General features: G+C 36.1%; 1 protein-coding gene across 2 annotated transcripts; it reads right to left on the bottom strand.

Moving 5' to 3' along the window:
- Positions 1–12,747: 12,747 nt before the first annotated feature.
- On the bottom strand, positions 12,748–15,080 carry LOC132167604 (probable N-acetyltransferase HLS1). Of its 2 annotated transcripts, none has more exons than XM_059578612.1 (3): positions 14,819–15,080; positions 14,440–14,576; positions 12,748–13,769 (listed from the first exon to the last, which is right to left on the bottom strand). In XM_059578612.1, exons 1-3 carry the CDS (start codon positions 14,999–15,001, stop codon positions 12,992–12,994), a joined length of 1,098 nt encoding a protein of 365 aa, XP_059434595.1. In that variant the 5' UTR covers positions 15,002–15,080; the 3' UTR covers positions 12,748–12,991. The 2 variants fall into 2 exon arrangements, with proteins under 2 accessions (XP_059434595.1, XP_059434596.1); XM_059578613.1 differs by lacking the exon at positions 14,819–15,080 and adding an exon at positions 14,673–14,722.
- Between the last annotated feature and the right edge of the window lie 1,664 nt (positions 15,081–16,744).

Genomic DNA, 16,744 nt, shown 5'->3' with positions numbered 1-16,744 from the left:
GGAAACCTTTTTATTTTTTATTTTTTCCCCTTCGCATCACGTATTTGTATGTAGTACAATACATGAAAGACACATCAAGCTTTTTTTTTTTACACGCCCACGCAGTTATGTAGCGTGATTCAAACTAGTAACCTCTGCTTCATGAAACGTGGTTCACAGCCAATTAAGCTACTACCCCGTGGGACCATCAAGCTTTTATTGTGGCAACATTGTTTTGCATAAAATTATATTTATTTGATTCTTATTGTCGTGCATATTTATTTATTTTTAGGGTTAATAACTTTTTTGGTACCTCAGTTTTCACTTTTTTATTTTTTTCCCCCTAAGTTTTAAAACATGACAAATTTAGTACCCAACTTATGGAAAAAGACAAAATCAATACTTCCGTTAGTTCTATTAGTCTCATTTAACAGAATTTCCACGTGTCGCTTTCAAAATATGCCACGTGTCCTAAAAAGTAAAAATAATTAAAAAAAAAATAATAATAATAATAAAAATAAAAAACTAAACCTAAAAAAATTAAAAAAAAAAAAAAAAACACACGAGCTGCCTTCTTCATCTTTGATCCTCTCTCTTTCCTCTTCCCTCTCCCCCTCACCGACAGGAGATGGCCGGCCACTGGATACCGCGAACGCAACTGGAAAACCCATCACCCAACCGGCCAAACCCACCCCCACTGGATTGACATAGGATGGAAAACACCGATGGGTCACCTCTTTCTCTCTCATCCACGCCAGTAACCCAGGCGGGTCTTAGCCGGTTGAAGTTGAGGCTCGATTTTGGGTTATTTTTGTTTGATTTTCTAGGTTGGGTTTTGTCCAATTTTTTTTTTTGTGGTGTTTTGGCCGGTTGGTTGATTGTTCTGTTTTAGTTGTGGTGAATTTGCCTTGTTTTGGGTTTCTAAGGGGTTGATTTGCTCTGTTTCTTAGTGTTTTGGGTGCTTTGTTGATTTTCTGGGTATTCTTGGCCGAATGGGTATCGAAGATTGAGTTTGTTGTTGATTAAACTTTGGGTTTGATTTTATGTTCTCTGCCATGGCTGAATTCTGGGTAGTTCTCGGTAGGTGGCTGAATTGAGATTTGAGAATATGTTGGGTTTTCTTGGAAAATTGGCTTATGGTGCATGGTTAAAGATTCGTGAGTTGTTTGGTTGGTTGTGTACTTGTTTGGATGAGAATGAAAATGATTCTGCAAACTTATAGTTAAAGATTTATGGTGGTATCCGGTGGCCGGCCGTCTCCCGTTGGTGAGGGGGAGAGGGAAGAAGAAAGAGAGAGGAACAAAGATGAAGAAGGCAGTTCATTTTTTTTTTTTTTTTTAATTTATTATTATTATTAATTATTTTTACTTTTTAGGACACGTGACATATTTTGAAAGCGACACGTGGAAATTTTGTTAAATGAGACTAACGGAACTAACGGAGGTATTGATTTTGTTTTTTCCTATAAGTTGGGTACTAAATTTGTCATATTTTAAAACTTATGAGGAAAAAAATAAAAAAGTGAAAACTGAGGTACTAAGAAAGTTATTAACCCTTATTTTTATTTTTATTTTATTTTTTGTTGGTTCCTCATTAGGCGTGCATTTTTTTTTTTTTAATTTTTTTCAAGTTTCTTTCATTTTTTTTATTTTTTATTTTTTACATGTCCATACAAAGGGGAGGGAGATTCAAACTAGTGACATCTGTTTCATTAGGCGTAATTCCAACCGATTAAACTATTTTTTTTGAGACCAAGCGTCGTTTAATTTATTCAGTGATATTTGTTCAATATGCATACCAAGATCATATTACTTGTAGGAGAGCGACTTCTATAAAGACTGTACGTAGTAAAATAAGTGGCATAACCGAGATCATAATACTTGTAGACTGCACGTAGTGGAATAAGTGCTACTATTATTATTATTATGATTATTATTATTATTATTTTATTAAAAAGAAATAAAATCTCTTTTTCTTTGTGGACAAACGAGATAAATTCACCAAAATGACGGAGAGAGTAAGAGCTTGTTTTGTGTTAGAGAGTTTAAAAAGTAATTACAAACAAAAGTTGGCATGTTTGACCAAAATGTACTTTTTTCAAAAACTTTAAAATCGAGCTTTTGTCAAAAAAGACTTTTTAACTTAAAAATTCTATTTCTTAGACATAATTTTAAATATGTTCTAAGTATCTAATATATATATATATATATATATATATATATATGAGAAATGTTTGGTGTTCTTCTAATACTTTTTTAATGTTTTCTCAACTATGATCTTATTTTTAAAATCACTAATAGATTAAAAGTCAATAATGATTCAACGGTAATTTTAAAAGTCACATTACAGTTGGAAGAATATTAGGAGAACACTAGAAGAACACCTAGCATTTTATATATATATATATATATATATGGTTTTTCTGTTGCACGTGTCTCATGCATGTTAGCATATCATTTTATTGTATCAACTCATCTATTTTTAATATAATAGTAATGAAATGAGTAACTGTTTCTAGAATTTGTTTTTTTAGAGGATAGTACTTTTATCTTTAAACAATCGATTTCATTAATTTAACATCAAATATTAGAACATTTAGTTATTATTTTTGTGAAAAACAATAACTTCTGAGACACGTCCCATAACGGAGTTTCAAATTGTAAATGTTACTTCCAATCAAAGGCCTTTGTTCTTATTCTCATTGTTGTTTCTATATGATCATATGATATGAGTATTAACATTGGATATTTAGGATCATATATGTATTATCATTATAGGATTATATGACCATATGATTTAAGTATTAGTATTAGAATTTAAGAGTAATGATATAAGGAGGACTAGAATCTTCCTAGAGTCCTCCCAAATGTGATATAGCATTTAAAATTACCAATAGATCAAAATTTAATAATAATCATCTCAAATTCAATGGTAATTTTAAATACCATGTCACATTTGAGAGTATTCTAAGAGGACTTTAGTCCTCTTTATATCATTACTCATAATTTAAATATGATCATATGATTTAATATTGTTGTTTCACTTAATTTGTAATTATAAGATATATACACATTGATTTTGTTGTTACCGTGTACAATAATGATGAATAATATGAAATTCGAAAAGAGAGAGATCAAGAGAGAGTCGAGACACAGATTTACGTGGTTCGGCAATGTGCCTACATCTAGAGGAGAGAGTGCGGTTATATTTTACTATTCAATGATTTAGGGTTATAACATAACATATTTATAGGAAAATCTAATTCTAAGTATTTTGGAAAACCCTAAAATACCACCCACAACTTATTTGTTCTCAGGCCCACATAAACTAATTACTCCTGATAGCCCAGTAGTAGAGTATGAGCCACTTGTTCCAATAATCTCCACCTTGGCGAGTATTCACTTCTTTGAAGATAATCAAGTATTGGGCCTCCACCTGGAACTAATAGGTTTGGGGATGCCGCCTCATCTCCTCTCCTTTCTAGCACCTAGAGACATTTGTCAAGTCCAAGCAATGCTTGAACTTGTCTGCGGTAACAGGCTTCGTCAAAATGTCTGATGTGTTCTCAGAAGTGTGAATCTTTTCAAGTAACAATTCACTTGCAGCAATCAATTCCCTGATCTTGTGAAACCTTACATTAATGTGCTTGGTTCTCGCATGATACACTTGGTTCTTTACCAAGTAAATGACACTCTGACTGTCACAATACAACGAAACTCCGCCTTGTTGAATACCTAGCTCCCTGACTAACCCTGTAAGCCACAAAGCTTCCTTTGCAGCCTTAGCCGTTGCCATGTACTCCACCTTAGTCGTGGACATCGCAACCTTAGGCTGGATCATAGACTTCCAACATATGGGTCCTCTTGCAAGAGTGAACACATAACCCTTGGTTGACCTCTTGTCATCCAAATCCTCTGCATAATGTACATCTACATACCCGACGACTAACAAATCACTTTTCTATTTGACAAAAGTGATGCCATACTCTATAGTTACTTTCAAGTATCTGAAAATCCATTTGACTGCATCTCGGTGCTATTTCCTCGGATTCGCCATGTACTTGCTCACCACACTAACTGCATGAGCCAAATTTGACCTGGCACATACCATAGCTTAGACACCCCATTGCACTGGCATATGGGACCTTAGACATGTCTTCAGTTTCTTTAACTGCCTTTGGACTCTGTAAGGTAGATAAGCGAAAATGATTCGCCAAAGGTGTACTCACTGGTTTTGCATTTTCCATGCTAAACTACTCCAACACCTTCTTCACATAGCCGGCTTGAGATAGCCAGAATCTCTTGGCATTCCTGTCCCTACGAATCTCCATCCCAAGAATCTTCTTGGCTGCGCCCAAATCCTTCATGTCAAATTCTCTACTAAACAAAACCTTCAGTTTGTTGACCTCCACTATACTCTTAGCTGCAACAAGCATATTATCCACGTACAGTAACAGAAAAATAAATGAGCCATCATCAAGGCTCCTCACACACATACAACAGTCATATTCACATCTCCTGTAGTCAATTTTGATCATGTAGAAGTCAAACCGCTTATACCACTGCCTTAGAGGCTGCTTCAGCCCATAAAGTGACTTCTTTAATTTACAAACCAAGTGCTCCTGTCCAGGTTAACTGAACCCTTCTGGCTGCTCCATGTAAATCTGCTCATCCAAATCACCATGGAGAAAAGCTGTCTTCACATCCATTTGCTCATATGCCATGTCATAATGAGCTACCAACGCCAATACTGCTCTGATGGAAGTATATCTCACCATTGGGGAAAATATTTCCTCATAATCAACCCCTTTCTGCTGTGAATATCCCTTCGCTACGAGCCTTGAACTTTTTCCTCCCTTTTTCTGATACTACTTTTTTCTTGAACACCCATTTACACCCTATCGCCCTCTTCCTCTCTGGAAGCTCCACCAAATCCCACATCTAGTTCTTATGCAGAGACTCCATCTCTTTTGCCATAGCACCCACCCATCTGCTCTTCTCTTGGCTATTGATAACCTCTTGAAAAGTAGTAGGATCTTCGCTACTGATGACAAGAGCATAAGAAGTCATATCTTCAAAACCGTACTTGGTTGGTGGCCTAATAGTGCGTCTAGGCCTGCTTGTGGCTATAGTGTGATGCTCCTGAACTCCTGAAGTAGAGGCCTCTGTACTGTAAGAAGCGTTCTCCTGCATATGAGTCTCTAACTCCACCTGCACCACCTGCTTATCACTGCTACTGCTTTCTCGCTCCTGTTGCTCTTTACCCTAAGTACTCTTCAACTTGGAATTTTCATCAAATACCACATCTTTATTGATCACCGCCTTGTTTGCCTTTGGATCCCAAAACTTGTAACCCTTAACCCCTTTCCTATATTCGAGAAAGACAAATTGTCTAGACTTCGGATCAAGTTTCGACCATTCTTTACTAGGTATGTACACATAGGCTGGATAACCAAATACTCTCAAACCAGAGTAATCTACCTCATTATCTGTCCACACCTCCTCTGCAACTTTTCCTTCTAGTGCTACCCTCGGTGACCTGTTGATCAAGTAGCATGCTATACTCATTGCATCTACCCAGAAAATCTTTGCAAGTCCAACATTCAACCTGAGACATCGTGTTCTTTCTGCAATAGACCTGTTCATCCATTCCACCACAACCATTTCGCTGTGGTGTCTTATGTAACAATCTCATATAGCGGAAAAACTGTAATTATCAATACAAAAAAAATACTGTTAAAATACTTTTCTTTATACAAAAAATACCCAAAGCTATGTCGTACAAGGCATTTATACAAATCTATCCGACAGTCTAAACTCTAGACAAAACTTAACAAACTTGGAATCTCTGTACATCTCAATATGAATCTCTAATCACAACTGCATAATTACCTTGATTTTCCATTCCTGCAAGCACTACAAAAACTGTGAAGTAGTGAGTCAATTGATTTCCGATAATATAAATCATTGTTGAATCATATATAGCAAAATGCTAGAAAAGTTATAAAACCACAAAAATCCGTATTATTGGATATCAATATCATACTCAGTAAGTAAGAATACTTACAGTGGATTACATGAATGGATCATCAAAGGTAAATACTTGAAACCCGTTCTGCTGCAGTTGGTCCATACCCATAACAATCCCTTCACTGACTTTCTCTCTCTCTCTCTCTCTCTCTCTCCTAAACTCTCTTTCTTCCTCTTCAGCTCTCTGTCTTAAATTTCCCATCTCACTCTCGGTTTCTCTTGTGTTCTTTCTTTCTTGTAGCGCTTGGTCTCGCCCTTTCTCTCTCTGTTCTGAGTAAACACTCTTAGAAAGAAGAAAGACCGAGTAAAAAGCGGAAGAAGGAAGAATATATGCAAGAGATGGGAGAGGAGATGAGTGGTGAAAATTGTGAAGGAGAAGAGATTTATAGGAGAAAATCAAACACTATTCTACCTTCAATTTACAATTATACCCTCATTTTACTATTTCACCAACCCTATACTATTTCACCAACCCTATACTATTTCACCAACCCTATACTATTCTACCAACCCTATACTATTCTACCTACCCTATACTATTCTACCTTCTTATTCTACCATCTTTATACCTACCATTTACTATCTTATTATTTCACCAATTACCATTCTCTAATTACTACTCTCATAAATTTCCCAAGAATTAAAATCATTGCCTAATATGAATATTAATAGCATCAAATTAATATCTCTAAAATAAGACTTTAAAAATCTGGGGTGTTACAATCTTCCCTCCTTATTAGAATTTCGTCCTCGAAATTAAAGCCCATAAATTACCACCTATCTTCAAATTGAGCAACCCAAATTAAAAACAAATCATACTTGAACCATAACTTACTCAAGTTACTATAAAAAATTTTAAATTCAATCTGTTCATAAATAAATATCATAACATATTCCATACCCAGGCGATGTGAGATTCTACAAGCACTCTTCTTGGGCACCAGTGTCACCGTTGGCAATCCTCAGGAAATTTCTTCATTCTCGGCCCTTAACTTTTGGCCCTTATACATTTCATTGTGTCTTAACTGACACCATTATAATATAACTCACTTTTGGCATCACCAACGTGTGTCCACTAGCGACCCTCATAGGCTTGTGCACACTCCCATCATCTCAGGCTGGGTAATGCTTTGATACCATTTGTAACATCCCAGGGAAAAGCGCTAGCCACATCTGCGCTATTACCCCAAAAGGACTAGTCAATTTGGAGCTTCCCTAGAATTCATTATAAAGCCCAGTTTCACCTAGTAACTAGGCAATGTGGGACTTAGCACCCATGACTATCTCTATAAACTACCCACTCAATGTGGGCTTCTTCTCATCTTCCCAATATGGGACCGGGGTGTTACAAACTCCCCCTCTTAAAATGTCATGCAGTGCTTCAATACCACATGACCTGGCGTTACTAGGTGGCTCTGATACCATTTTGTAACAATCTCATATAGCGGAAAAACTGTAATTATCAATACAAAAAAAATACTGTTAAAATACTTTTCTTTATACAAAAATACCCAAAGCTATGTCGTACAAGGCATTTATACAAATCTATCCAACAGTCTAAACTCTAGACAAAACTTAACCAACTTGGAATCTCTGTACATCTCAATATGAATCTCTAATCACAATTGCATAATTACCTTGATTTTCCATTCCTGCAAACACTACAAAAACTGTGAAGTAGTGAGTCAATTGATTTCCGATAATATAAATCATTGTTGAATCATATATAGCAAAATGCTAGACAAGTTATAAAACCACAAAAATCCGTATTATTGGATATCAATATCATACTCAGTAAGTAAGAATACTTACATTGGATTACATGAATGGATCATCAAAGGTAATTACTTGAAACCCGTTCTGCTGCAGTTGGTCCATACCCATAACAATCCCTTCACTGACTTTCTCTCTCTCTCTCTCTCTCTCTCTCTCTCTCCTAAACTCTCTTTCTTCCTCTTCAGCTCTCTGTCTTAAATTTTCCATCTCACTCTCGGTTTCTCTTGTGTTCTTTCTTTCTTGTAGCGCTTGGTCTCGCCCTTTCTCTCTCTGTTCTGAGTAAACACTCTTAGAAAGAAGAAAGACCGAGTAAAAAGCGGAAGAAAGAAGAATATATGCAAGAGATGGGAGAGGAGATGAGTGGTGAAAATTGTGAAGGAGAAGAGCTCTATTTATAGGAGAAAATCAAACACTATTCTACCTTCAATTTACAATTATACCCTCATTTTACTATTTCACCAACCCTATACTATTTCACCAACCCTATACTATTTCACCAACCTTATACTATTCTACCTACCCTATACTATTCTACCTACCCTATACTATTCTACCTTCTTATTCTACCATCCTTATACCTACCATTTACTATCTTATTATTTCACCAATTACCATTCTCTAATTACTACTCTCATAAATTTCCCAAGAATTAAAATCATTGCCTAATATGAATATTAATAGCATCAAATTAATATCTCTAAAATAAGACTTTAAAAATCTGGAGTGCTACATCTTATGTACTGTGAAATGTCTCTTTATACCATGCTGCTCACAGAAATCTATGAACTTGTCATTTGTGTACTCAGTTCCATTATCAGTCCTGAGGCACTTAACCTTCTTCCCAGTCTGGTTCTCCACTTCAGCTTTCAACAAATTGAACTTGGCAAACGTCTCTGATTTGTGTCACATGAAGTACACCCAAACCTTTCTGGAAAAATCATCCATAAAGATCATGAAATATATATGTCCTCCCCGTGACGCTGTCCTCACTGGTCCCCAAACATCAGAATGAACATAATCCAGAATACCCTATGTCTTGTGTGTGGCTGTCTTGAATTGTACCCTATTCTGCTTTCTCAGAACACAGAACTTACAGAAATCAAGCTTGCACGTTTTAACACCCTTCAATAGATTTCTCTTATGAAGCTTCAACATGCTCCGCTCACTCATATGACCCAACCGCATATGCCACAAAATAGTACAATCAGAATCAGACTCCACAGATGCGCCTCCACCTACAAATGTACTTCCAACAGTTTATAAATATTCTTTGTACTTTTCTGTCCTTTCATCACTACCATCGCTCCCTTAGTCACCTTCATTACTCCACCATCAGACTTATAACCATCACTGTTTGAGTCTAAGGTGCCAAATGAAATAAGATTCTTTTTCGCGTCTGGTACATGTCTAACATCACATAACGTTCTAACTACACCATCAAACATCTTAATTCTAATATTAACTATGCCAATAATTTTGCAATGTGCACCATTACCCATAGAACTATACCAGAATTAATTGACCTGTAGTTGTCAAACCAATCTCTGTTGGACGTCACGTAAAACGAACACGCTGAGTCCAAAATCCAAGAATCCATAGGATGCTCTGAATTAGATGCAACAGAAAGCATATCACCATCAACATCGTCTGAATTGTCTTCCACTATGTTCACAGATTTTGAGGAACCTTAATTCTCGTCGTCCTTGTTATTTTTCTGGTCTGGACAATCCCTCTTTATGTGCCCTTTCTTCCTACACTTATAGCAATTTATGTCTTTGCGCTTCCTGGACTTTGACCAAGAATTCTTGCCATTCGAACCACCATTATTACTATTTATTCCACTCTCTTGGTTACCCTTTACAACTATCCATTCTCCTTGAGAACTTTCATCATTGATTTTATTTATCTGATGAAAAGCCAACAGGGCTCATGTAACGTCCTTTAACTCCAAGGTCTCTTTCCCCCATGTTAGAGTTGTAACCAAATTCTTATACGTAGGAGAAGTTGGGAGTGAATTCAATAGCATCAACGCCTTGTCTTCGTCTTCGAACTTCACATCAACCCTCTTCAAATCGCCGATTACTTGATTGAACACGTTGATGTGTTCGCTCAGATATGAGCCCTCCGCCATCTTCAAGCCGTACAACCACTGCTTTAGATAGAGCTTGTTCGTCAACGACTTTGACATATACCAACTTTCTAGTTTCAACCAAACTGCTGCCGGAGATTCTTCGTCCATGACATGATACATCACGTCATCTCCCCGACAAAACCGAATAGTAGCCACCGCCTTAGCCTCAAGTTCCTTCCAATCCATGTTCACCATCCGTTCTGGTTTCGTCCCATATAATGCCTTCACCATCCCTTGTTGCACCAACAAATCCTTGACATGTCTCTCCCATAACCCGAAATTACCGGATCCATCGAACTTCATCATGTCAAATTTCGCAGAAGATGTGTCAATCTCAGCCATCGTATAATTAGGCTCTGATACCAATTGTTGGTACCGTATACAAAAATGATGAATAATATGAAATTCGAAAAGAGAGAGGTCAAGAGAGAGTCGAGACACAGATTTACGTGGTTTGGCAATGTGCCTATGTCCACAGGAGAGAGTGCGGCTATATTTTACTATTCAATGATTTAGGGTTCAACATAACATATTTATAAGAAACCCTAATTCTAAGTATTTTGGAGAACTCCAAAATATCCCCTACAACTTATTTGTTCCCAGGCCCACATAAACTAATTATACCCAATGGGCCAATAGTAGAATATGAGCCACTTGTTCCAACCAATACTAATCACTTAATTTTGGATTATATGAATCACATTATATATAATTAAATATTTGAATTATCATATGATCAAGTTGTAATACCCCACAAATTAATATTATTAAATTTCATAACCATCGCGATTTAGAAATCAAAGCCTTGTCTTTCAGTAAAATATAAAAGGAGCCCAATAACTAAATTTCCTTAAAACCCTTGACACTTTGTATTTCTTCATTTTTGAACATTCGATGTCCCACTCGAACGATCGAGAAGTCGTTTCTTTGAATGTTTGATATCCCACTCAAACGATTGAGGAGACCCTTCTTACCCAAACATTCGATATCCCACTAGCACGATCGAGACACTCTTTATCCGAACGTTCGATGTATGGCTCGAACATTTGATACTGCCACGAGAACAATTTTATCGCAAGGGCCTCTATAAAGCCATATGTATGCCCAAAAACCTTAGTTTCAACATTTCTTATGACCAAGAACCCTAGAGGAGAGAGAGAAATATGATTCTTGGTGAGACTTCATCCTCAAGAGATAACCTATAAACTTCAATCTCGTTTTGACATAATGTTAACATCATTTGTACTACAAAACATTCAAGTACATTAACTTAGGGGTTTATTGTAAATCATGCATGGGTTAACCAAATTTTTTTCCTAGAATATTAATATCCATCAATATTTCTCTTAAATAAAATGTTTACTCACAGAGATCAAATAAGTAGTGGAGCTTGTGCAGCCAGCATTGTTAAGTATGACTTGAATTAAAAGTCATGGTGGGACCCAATGGTTTGTCTCCTTCTTCAAGTAGGAGGAGAGGTTCTTAGTTCAACTGGTTTGCTCCTTTACATGTGGGTTTTGGAGTCCTTCTCCGATGTGTAATTGAACTCCTTGTTTGACTTATAGTAGAAGTCCTAGACCAACATGTAAAAAGAGAGTTAAGCTTCTATATAAGGAACAAAGCACAAGGTGAATTTGTGTGTGCCAAAAACGTGAAGCACCAAAGGGAGGAGAAAACAGAGAGAATTTGAGAGAAGGAGGTACAAGGGCAGCAAGGGTGTTTTTCTTCTTGGTGGTTTTTGGAGGAGCCAAAAACAAGTGGTTAGAAGAAAAAGGTGCTGCAGAGTGAGAGAAGAAAATAGAGATCAGCCCCCATCTGTTCCAGCAAAAGAAGAGTTTGTACATCTGTCTTTTGTATTCTATTTTGGGAATAATCTCTCTTGTGTGATAGTGAGATTTGTGTGTATTAGGGCTTTGGGATCTGAGTGATTTTCTTTCTATTATTTTTGTACTCCATATTTTGATAGTGAATTTTCTCCAGGTCGTCTCCGCTAGTGGATGTAGGCTTGTTAAGCCGAACCACTTAAATCTTTGTGTCGTGTGTGATTGCTTATCTTTGTTATTCCGCATTCTTCTTATTTTTCGCATCTTACGGGTCTTGGGAAATAGGATTAATTTCCTAACACGTGGCATTAAAGGAGGGAGAATTCATACGCTAAGAAGGATTTTAACTTTCCGAGCAGAGATTTTTAATCTGGTGTATAATGTAAACCCCTAGAAAACACCTCTTTTTTTTTTTTTTTTTTTGGTGACTTCATTATTTTTATTTTTCCAATGATTAGGCATGAGATCTTAGTTTAGGAATTTCTTTAAAATCCAACATATCAACTTTCGCACAAAAAAGGGTACACATTAACTATTTACAGGAAATTAAAATAAAAATTGCATCGAAACATATATGTGCACCAGAAAAGTTTTTTCTCTTTATATATATATATATATATATATATATATATTCCTTTGTTCTAGATTGCATCGGAACATATGCACGTGTACCAGAAAACATTGAAGAGGTAAGTAAGCATTGAAACTGAGGTGAGATGATTTATTTGCTTGCATTAAATGTACGATAGAAATGCATTTTTTAACTTATATATAATAAAAAGTACAATGGTAATACCTTTAAATTTTATAATTAAATTTTAATGAAGAATCCTACCCATTACGTGGGTTGTTATGGGCTTTCAAAAATGCAAAGCCTTCCGTTTTTTACTTCAAACACGTGAACTGATTCAGTATTTTAAATTGTGCATTAAAAAACTGGTTCATCCTTTCAAAAAATAGGTTCACATTACATGTCACAATTTTAAAGCACTTCTAAAGAGGTTTTCGCTATTATATATATGATTATTGTTTTTGGATGAATACACCAGAAAAGTTAAGCAATTAAGGACATACAATACATATTCCATCAACTATTCATGATCTCTAGCTAGGTTTCCATGCACTTGTCTCATCGCCCTTGTCATCATTGGGGTACTTTTCATCTTCTTCAACCCACAAGATCACCATTGATCATATATATGTGATATGTAACACGTAGCTAGGGTTCTCGAAGAACAAATAAATAATTAACTCTAAAAATCTCTTGGATCGACAAATACATCTCCTAATGGTCCCTTGGCCAGCATTAATTTATCCGTATTATTATCGTGGAACATCAACTTCTTAGCGTACCAGAGATCATTGATTCGTGACATAGAGGATTCCTGTGGAACATGCTTGATGAGAGGATCAGTCACCCCTAGCTCAGCTGCAATCACCTTACAATCCTTCACATTTTGCCCCACATTCGATGCAAAGCTCCACACAGATTCCATCAGCTCCCCAAGCTTCTCTCCCTCCCCAAGCATCCCATACAGAAAGAGAAATCCAAGGCATGGAAAAATCTTTTCCTTTGCACAGCTATTCCATATGCTGAAGATTATCCAAGAGCTTGGGGTTTTCCTCTCATCATCTTTCTTTTCATTGTTGTTGTTGTGTGTGTTCATCCAACCGCCTTCTTTGAAGTAGCACACCCACGTGCCGAGGCTGGGGTTTTCCTTCAAAATCGCTTCAATGTCTGCTGGAGATATCTCTTTGTCTTTCAGCTTCTGTTTGTACAAGGAAGTTGCCTGGTCTATGTGCAACTTCTCTATTTTTATGTCTTCCGACAGACTATAATTCTTAGCAGGGAAACAGATTTGTTGAACAAATATGACCAATGAGCTGAGGTTGATGTAGCTGCATTTGAGAGTGAAGAGATTCATTGAGGCTGTGTTGTTTTCTTCAGTGGCTAGAAATGTATACTCTGCTCCATTTCTCAGCAGCCATTCTTCAATTGAATTCACAAGCTTTAATCCTATTCCCATCCGTCTATATATATACCGGACAACAAATGAAAGTTGTTAAATATATTGAGAGTAGAAGAAGGAGAGAGAGAGGAAGCAAATACAAGGACTACATTGTATTGATAATGATATATTGAGAATGATTAGAGAGGCTTCTATATATAAAGAGGCTATGAGTGATAAATAAGAAACCCTAGACTAATTAAGGTAGAAAATAAACCCTAAAGAATAATATAAAATATTCTAACAAAAGTAATAGTGCTTAACTGGCGGCAGGAACCTTAAAAACAAATTCATCCACAAAACAAAAATCATTTCATTAAAATCTTAAAAAGTAATTAAAATGACCGTAATTAAATATGTCAAATACCTTTTTTCACTCGTGATACAAGAAATGATTGAAGCATGTGAGTTATATATAAGTTGATAACAGCTTGATGTACGTACACATCATTTCCCTTTCTAATTTGTAGAAAATTTTGCCTCATCATTTTTTATTGGCTTAAGTTTCCGAGAGAAATTATGATTTAATATATGGTATCGGATCTACAGAGATATTCAATTTGAACATTGTTTAAGTTTTTAGAATAAGTAATGATTTAACAAAGTATTAACAAGTAATCATGCAATCAGGAGTCGCAAATCGACGTGTTTCTTCATATATCGAAACATGGAATATCAATGTAGAGTATTACCGGTGTGTAGGAGAGACTCGAAGGCCTAGTATGCAACCCATCTTGACATGTGATTCCCCAAAATTACCAGTTTGAACGCCCTTAATGCATCCTCGAACCACTCCGACAAGCTTCCCATTTTCAAGCAGCTCAGCTACCTGTAAGGTCATTTTCAAGAACATTATTAGTGGTCTATATCGATAACTATAATGTCTTCGGAGGGACAAAGGGATTCCCCAGAGAAAAAGTAGTACCAAGAAAGGGAGACATATATGCATGCATCATCTAAAAAAAAGGAATGCAATTAATTAATGTATGCATGATATGTGTATGTGCATGGATGGATTTGGCAAGATTTATATTTATATATACATATAAGGAAAAAGTATCTGTTACCCACCAGAATGACATGAAGGGGATAGAAGCGAATCCTACATAAAGGGTCACCAATCATGCTAGTGAAAATTGAGACCCCCATTTTAGACCCTATCTCACATTTCCTCTCAAGCTTCCCCACCACTTCAAAGTCTCTGTCTTCATTGAATTCCCTAACAAGAATTTTCTTCTCTATGTTGTCCACCATGTCTTTTTACTTACTATAGCTAAGCAATCGATCGAGTTGTGTTTTCCAGATCTCAGGTGGGAAAGAAAAATATACGGCTTGCCTGCTGCCACCATACATCCTATTTCATTCTTATATACTGGCTGGCAAAGGATGCTATTTATTTATTTTATTTTCCAGTTAATTTATAATTATGTAGGTACGAAAAAGCTGGGAATGATTTTGAGTATTTTCCAATAAATAGAGTAATAGAAATAGTATACAAGGTGCACCACAAAAATGGAACAATAATCTTATGAAGTGATTCAGAGGATCTTTGTAATCATTTGTATGTTCTAGATTCCTTTCAATATCCAATCGTACGTAGTGCACCCCACACACACATATATATGTATATATATAATGACCATCTTCTTTTATGTTAATTACTTAAATCTTTCGGTCTCTTTGAAATGTTTCGTCTTTTCTGGTGCAAAATTAATCACCCTGGCCATGGCCAACACTTACTCCTCCTAGGTTTCATGTTGAGGTAATTACATTTTCTTCTTATCAACTACAACGCATTGTCCAATTGTTTGATCCTATCAAATTACTATTTTATGCCCAAAACCCCTATTTCTGCCAATCAAAGGTATTAATTCAGACAGTCAACCTGTCACATGCGCTCCACATGCCATCTTGAAATGACAATGCGTTGTAATTGATTGAGGCAAAGTGACAATGCATTATATTTGATGAGGTCAATGTGACAATGCGTTATAGTTGATGGGAAAAAAGATAATTACCCCTTTCATGTTACTTTATTGTATGTGTACAACATGTAGAGTATCAAACATACAGAGCAAGACAACTCTCTCTATCTCTCTCCATTTCTGACTTAATAGGGATGAAAAACTTTTGTCGCTTGGGGGCCTCAATGGATTGGTCAGAGTAGCACCTTTAGCATCTCATGATTAAACCGGCTAGACGACCTTGGATATTTATCTAGGGTTTACTCATCATTAACTTTGTATTCAATGAGAGGTTAATTAAGCCTTTCAGGCTCCTCTTGCCCAAAACAAAGACATACTAGTCTTTTGGAATAGTAACACATTTTATCTGGAGTTGAAAATATAGAAATTGATCTATTCATTTAGGGTTTAGGGTTTAGGGATTAATCTTCCTATGATACTAATTATCCGGTTACGGAGTTGATATTCAGGATCATAACACACTATGGTTACGCAAAGAGATGTTGATGGTGGAAGCCTTAGATATCTAAAATGGCACAATTTTTTTGTCTTGATCCATGGTTATTACGCCCAAACTGAAACGACGTCGAAAAATTAGGGACATAAATCTTTTCTTGATTAATTGGTGTCATTTATAAAACGTAGTAAAAATTCTTGGTTCTGTCCTAGCTACCTATATAATTGGGCATGATTGAAGTGTGCGTTTGCCAAACGTCTTATATACATTTATATTCTTTGGACAACCATTTATATATATATTGTGATTAATTACTTCATGAAGCTTCAATATTGGAAGATGTGGACGAAGTTTGATACCACTGTGCTACTGATTGATGAGTCATATATTCTAGTGTTTGTATTCATGTAGTTGCTTCTGAAGCTAAATAATATTATCTGATACGCATGTGAAAAGGGTGCATGGTCTGAAAAAAGGAGTGATTCTGGTATAGTACTTTGTACCGATTAGCTCGAATAGTCAAATCAGATCATAGCTGTTGTGTTGGAAAGTAGTCTTTGAATTTATAATTGTTTC

The sequence above is a fragment of the Corylus avellana genome, chromosome ca1 (genome assembly GCF_901000735.1).
Source record: "Corylus avellana chromosome ca1, CavTom2PMs-1.0".
NCBI classification, from domain to species: domain Eukaryota; kingdom Viridiplantae; phylum Streptophyta; class Magnoliopsida; order Fagales; family Betulaceae; genus Corylus; species Corylus avellana.
This window is presented reverse-complemented; position numbering and strand designations above follow the sequence as displayed.

Coding starts and splice junctions, on each gene's coding strand:
- LOC132167604 (XM_059578612.1), bottom strand. CDS start 15,001: ATGGTGGACAACATAGAGAAGAAAATTCTTGTTAGGGAATTCAATGAA. Junction 14,577..14,818: donor ATCCCCTTCATGTCATTCTG/GTGGGTAACAGA, acceptor ATGACCTTACAG/GTAGCTGAGCTGCTTGAAAA. Junction 13,770..14,439: donor CGAGTCTCTCCTACACACCG/GTAATACTCTAC, acceptor GTATATATATAG/ACGGATGGGAATAGGATTAA.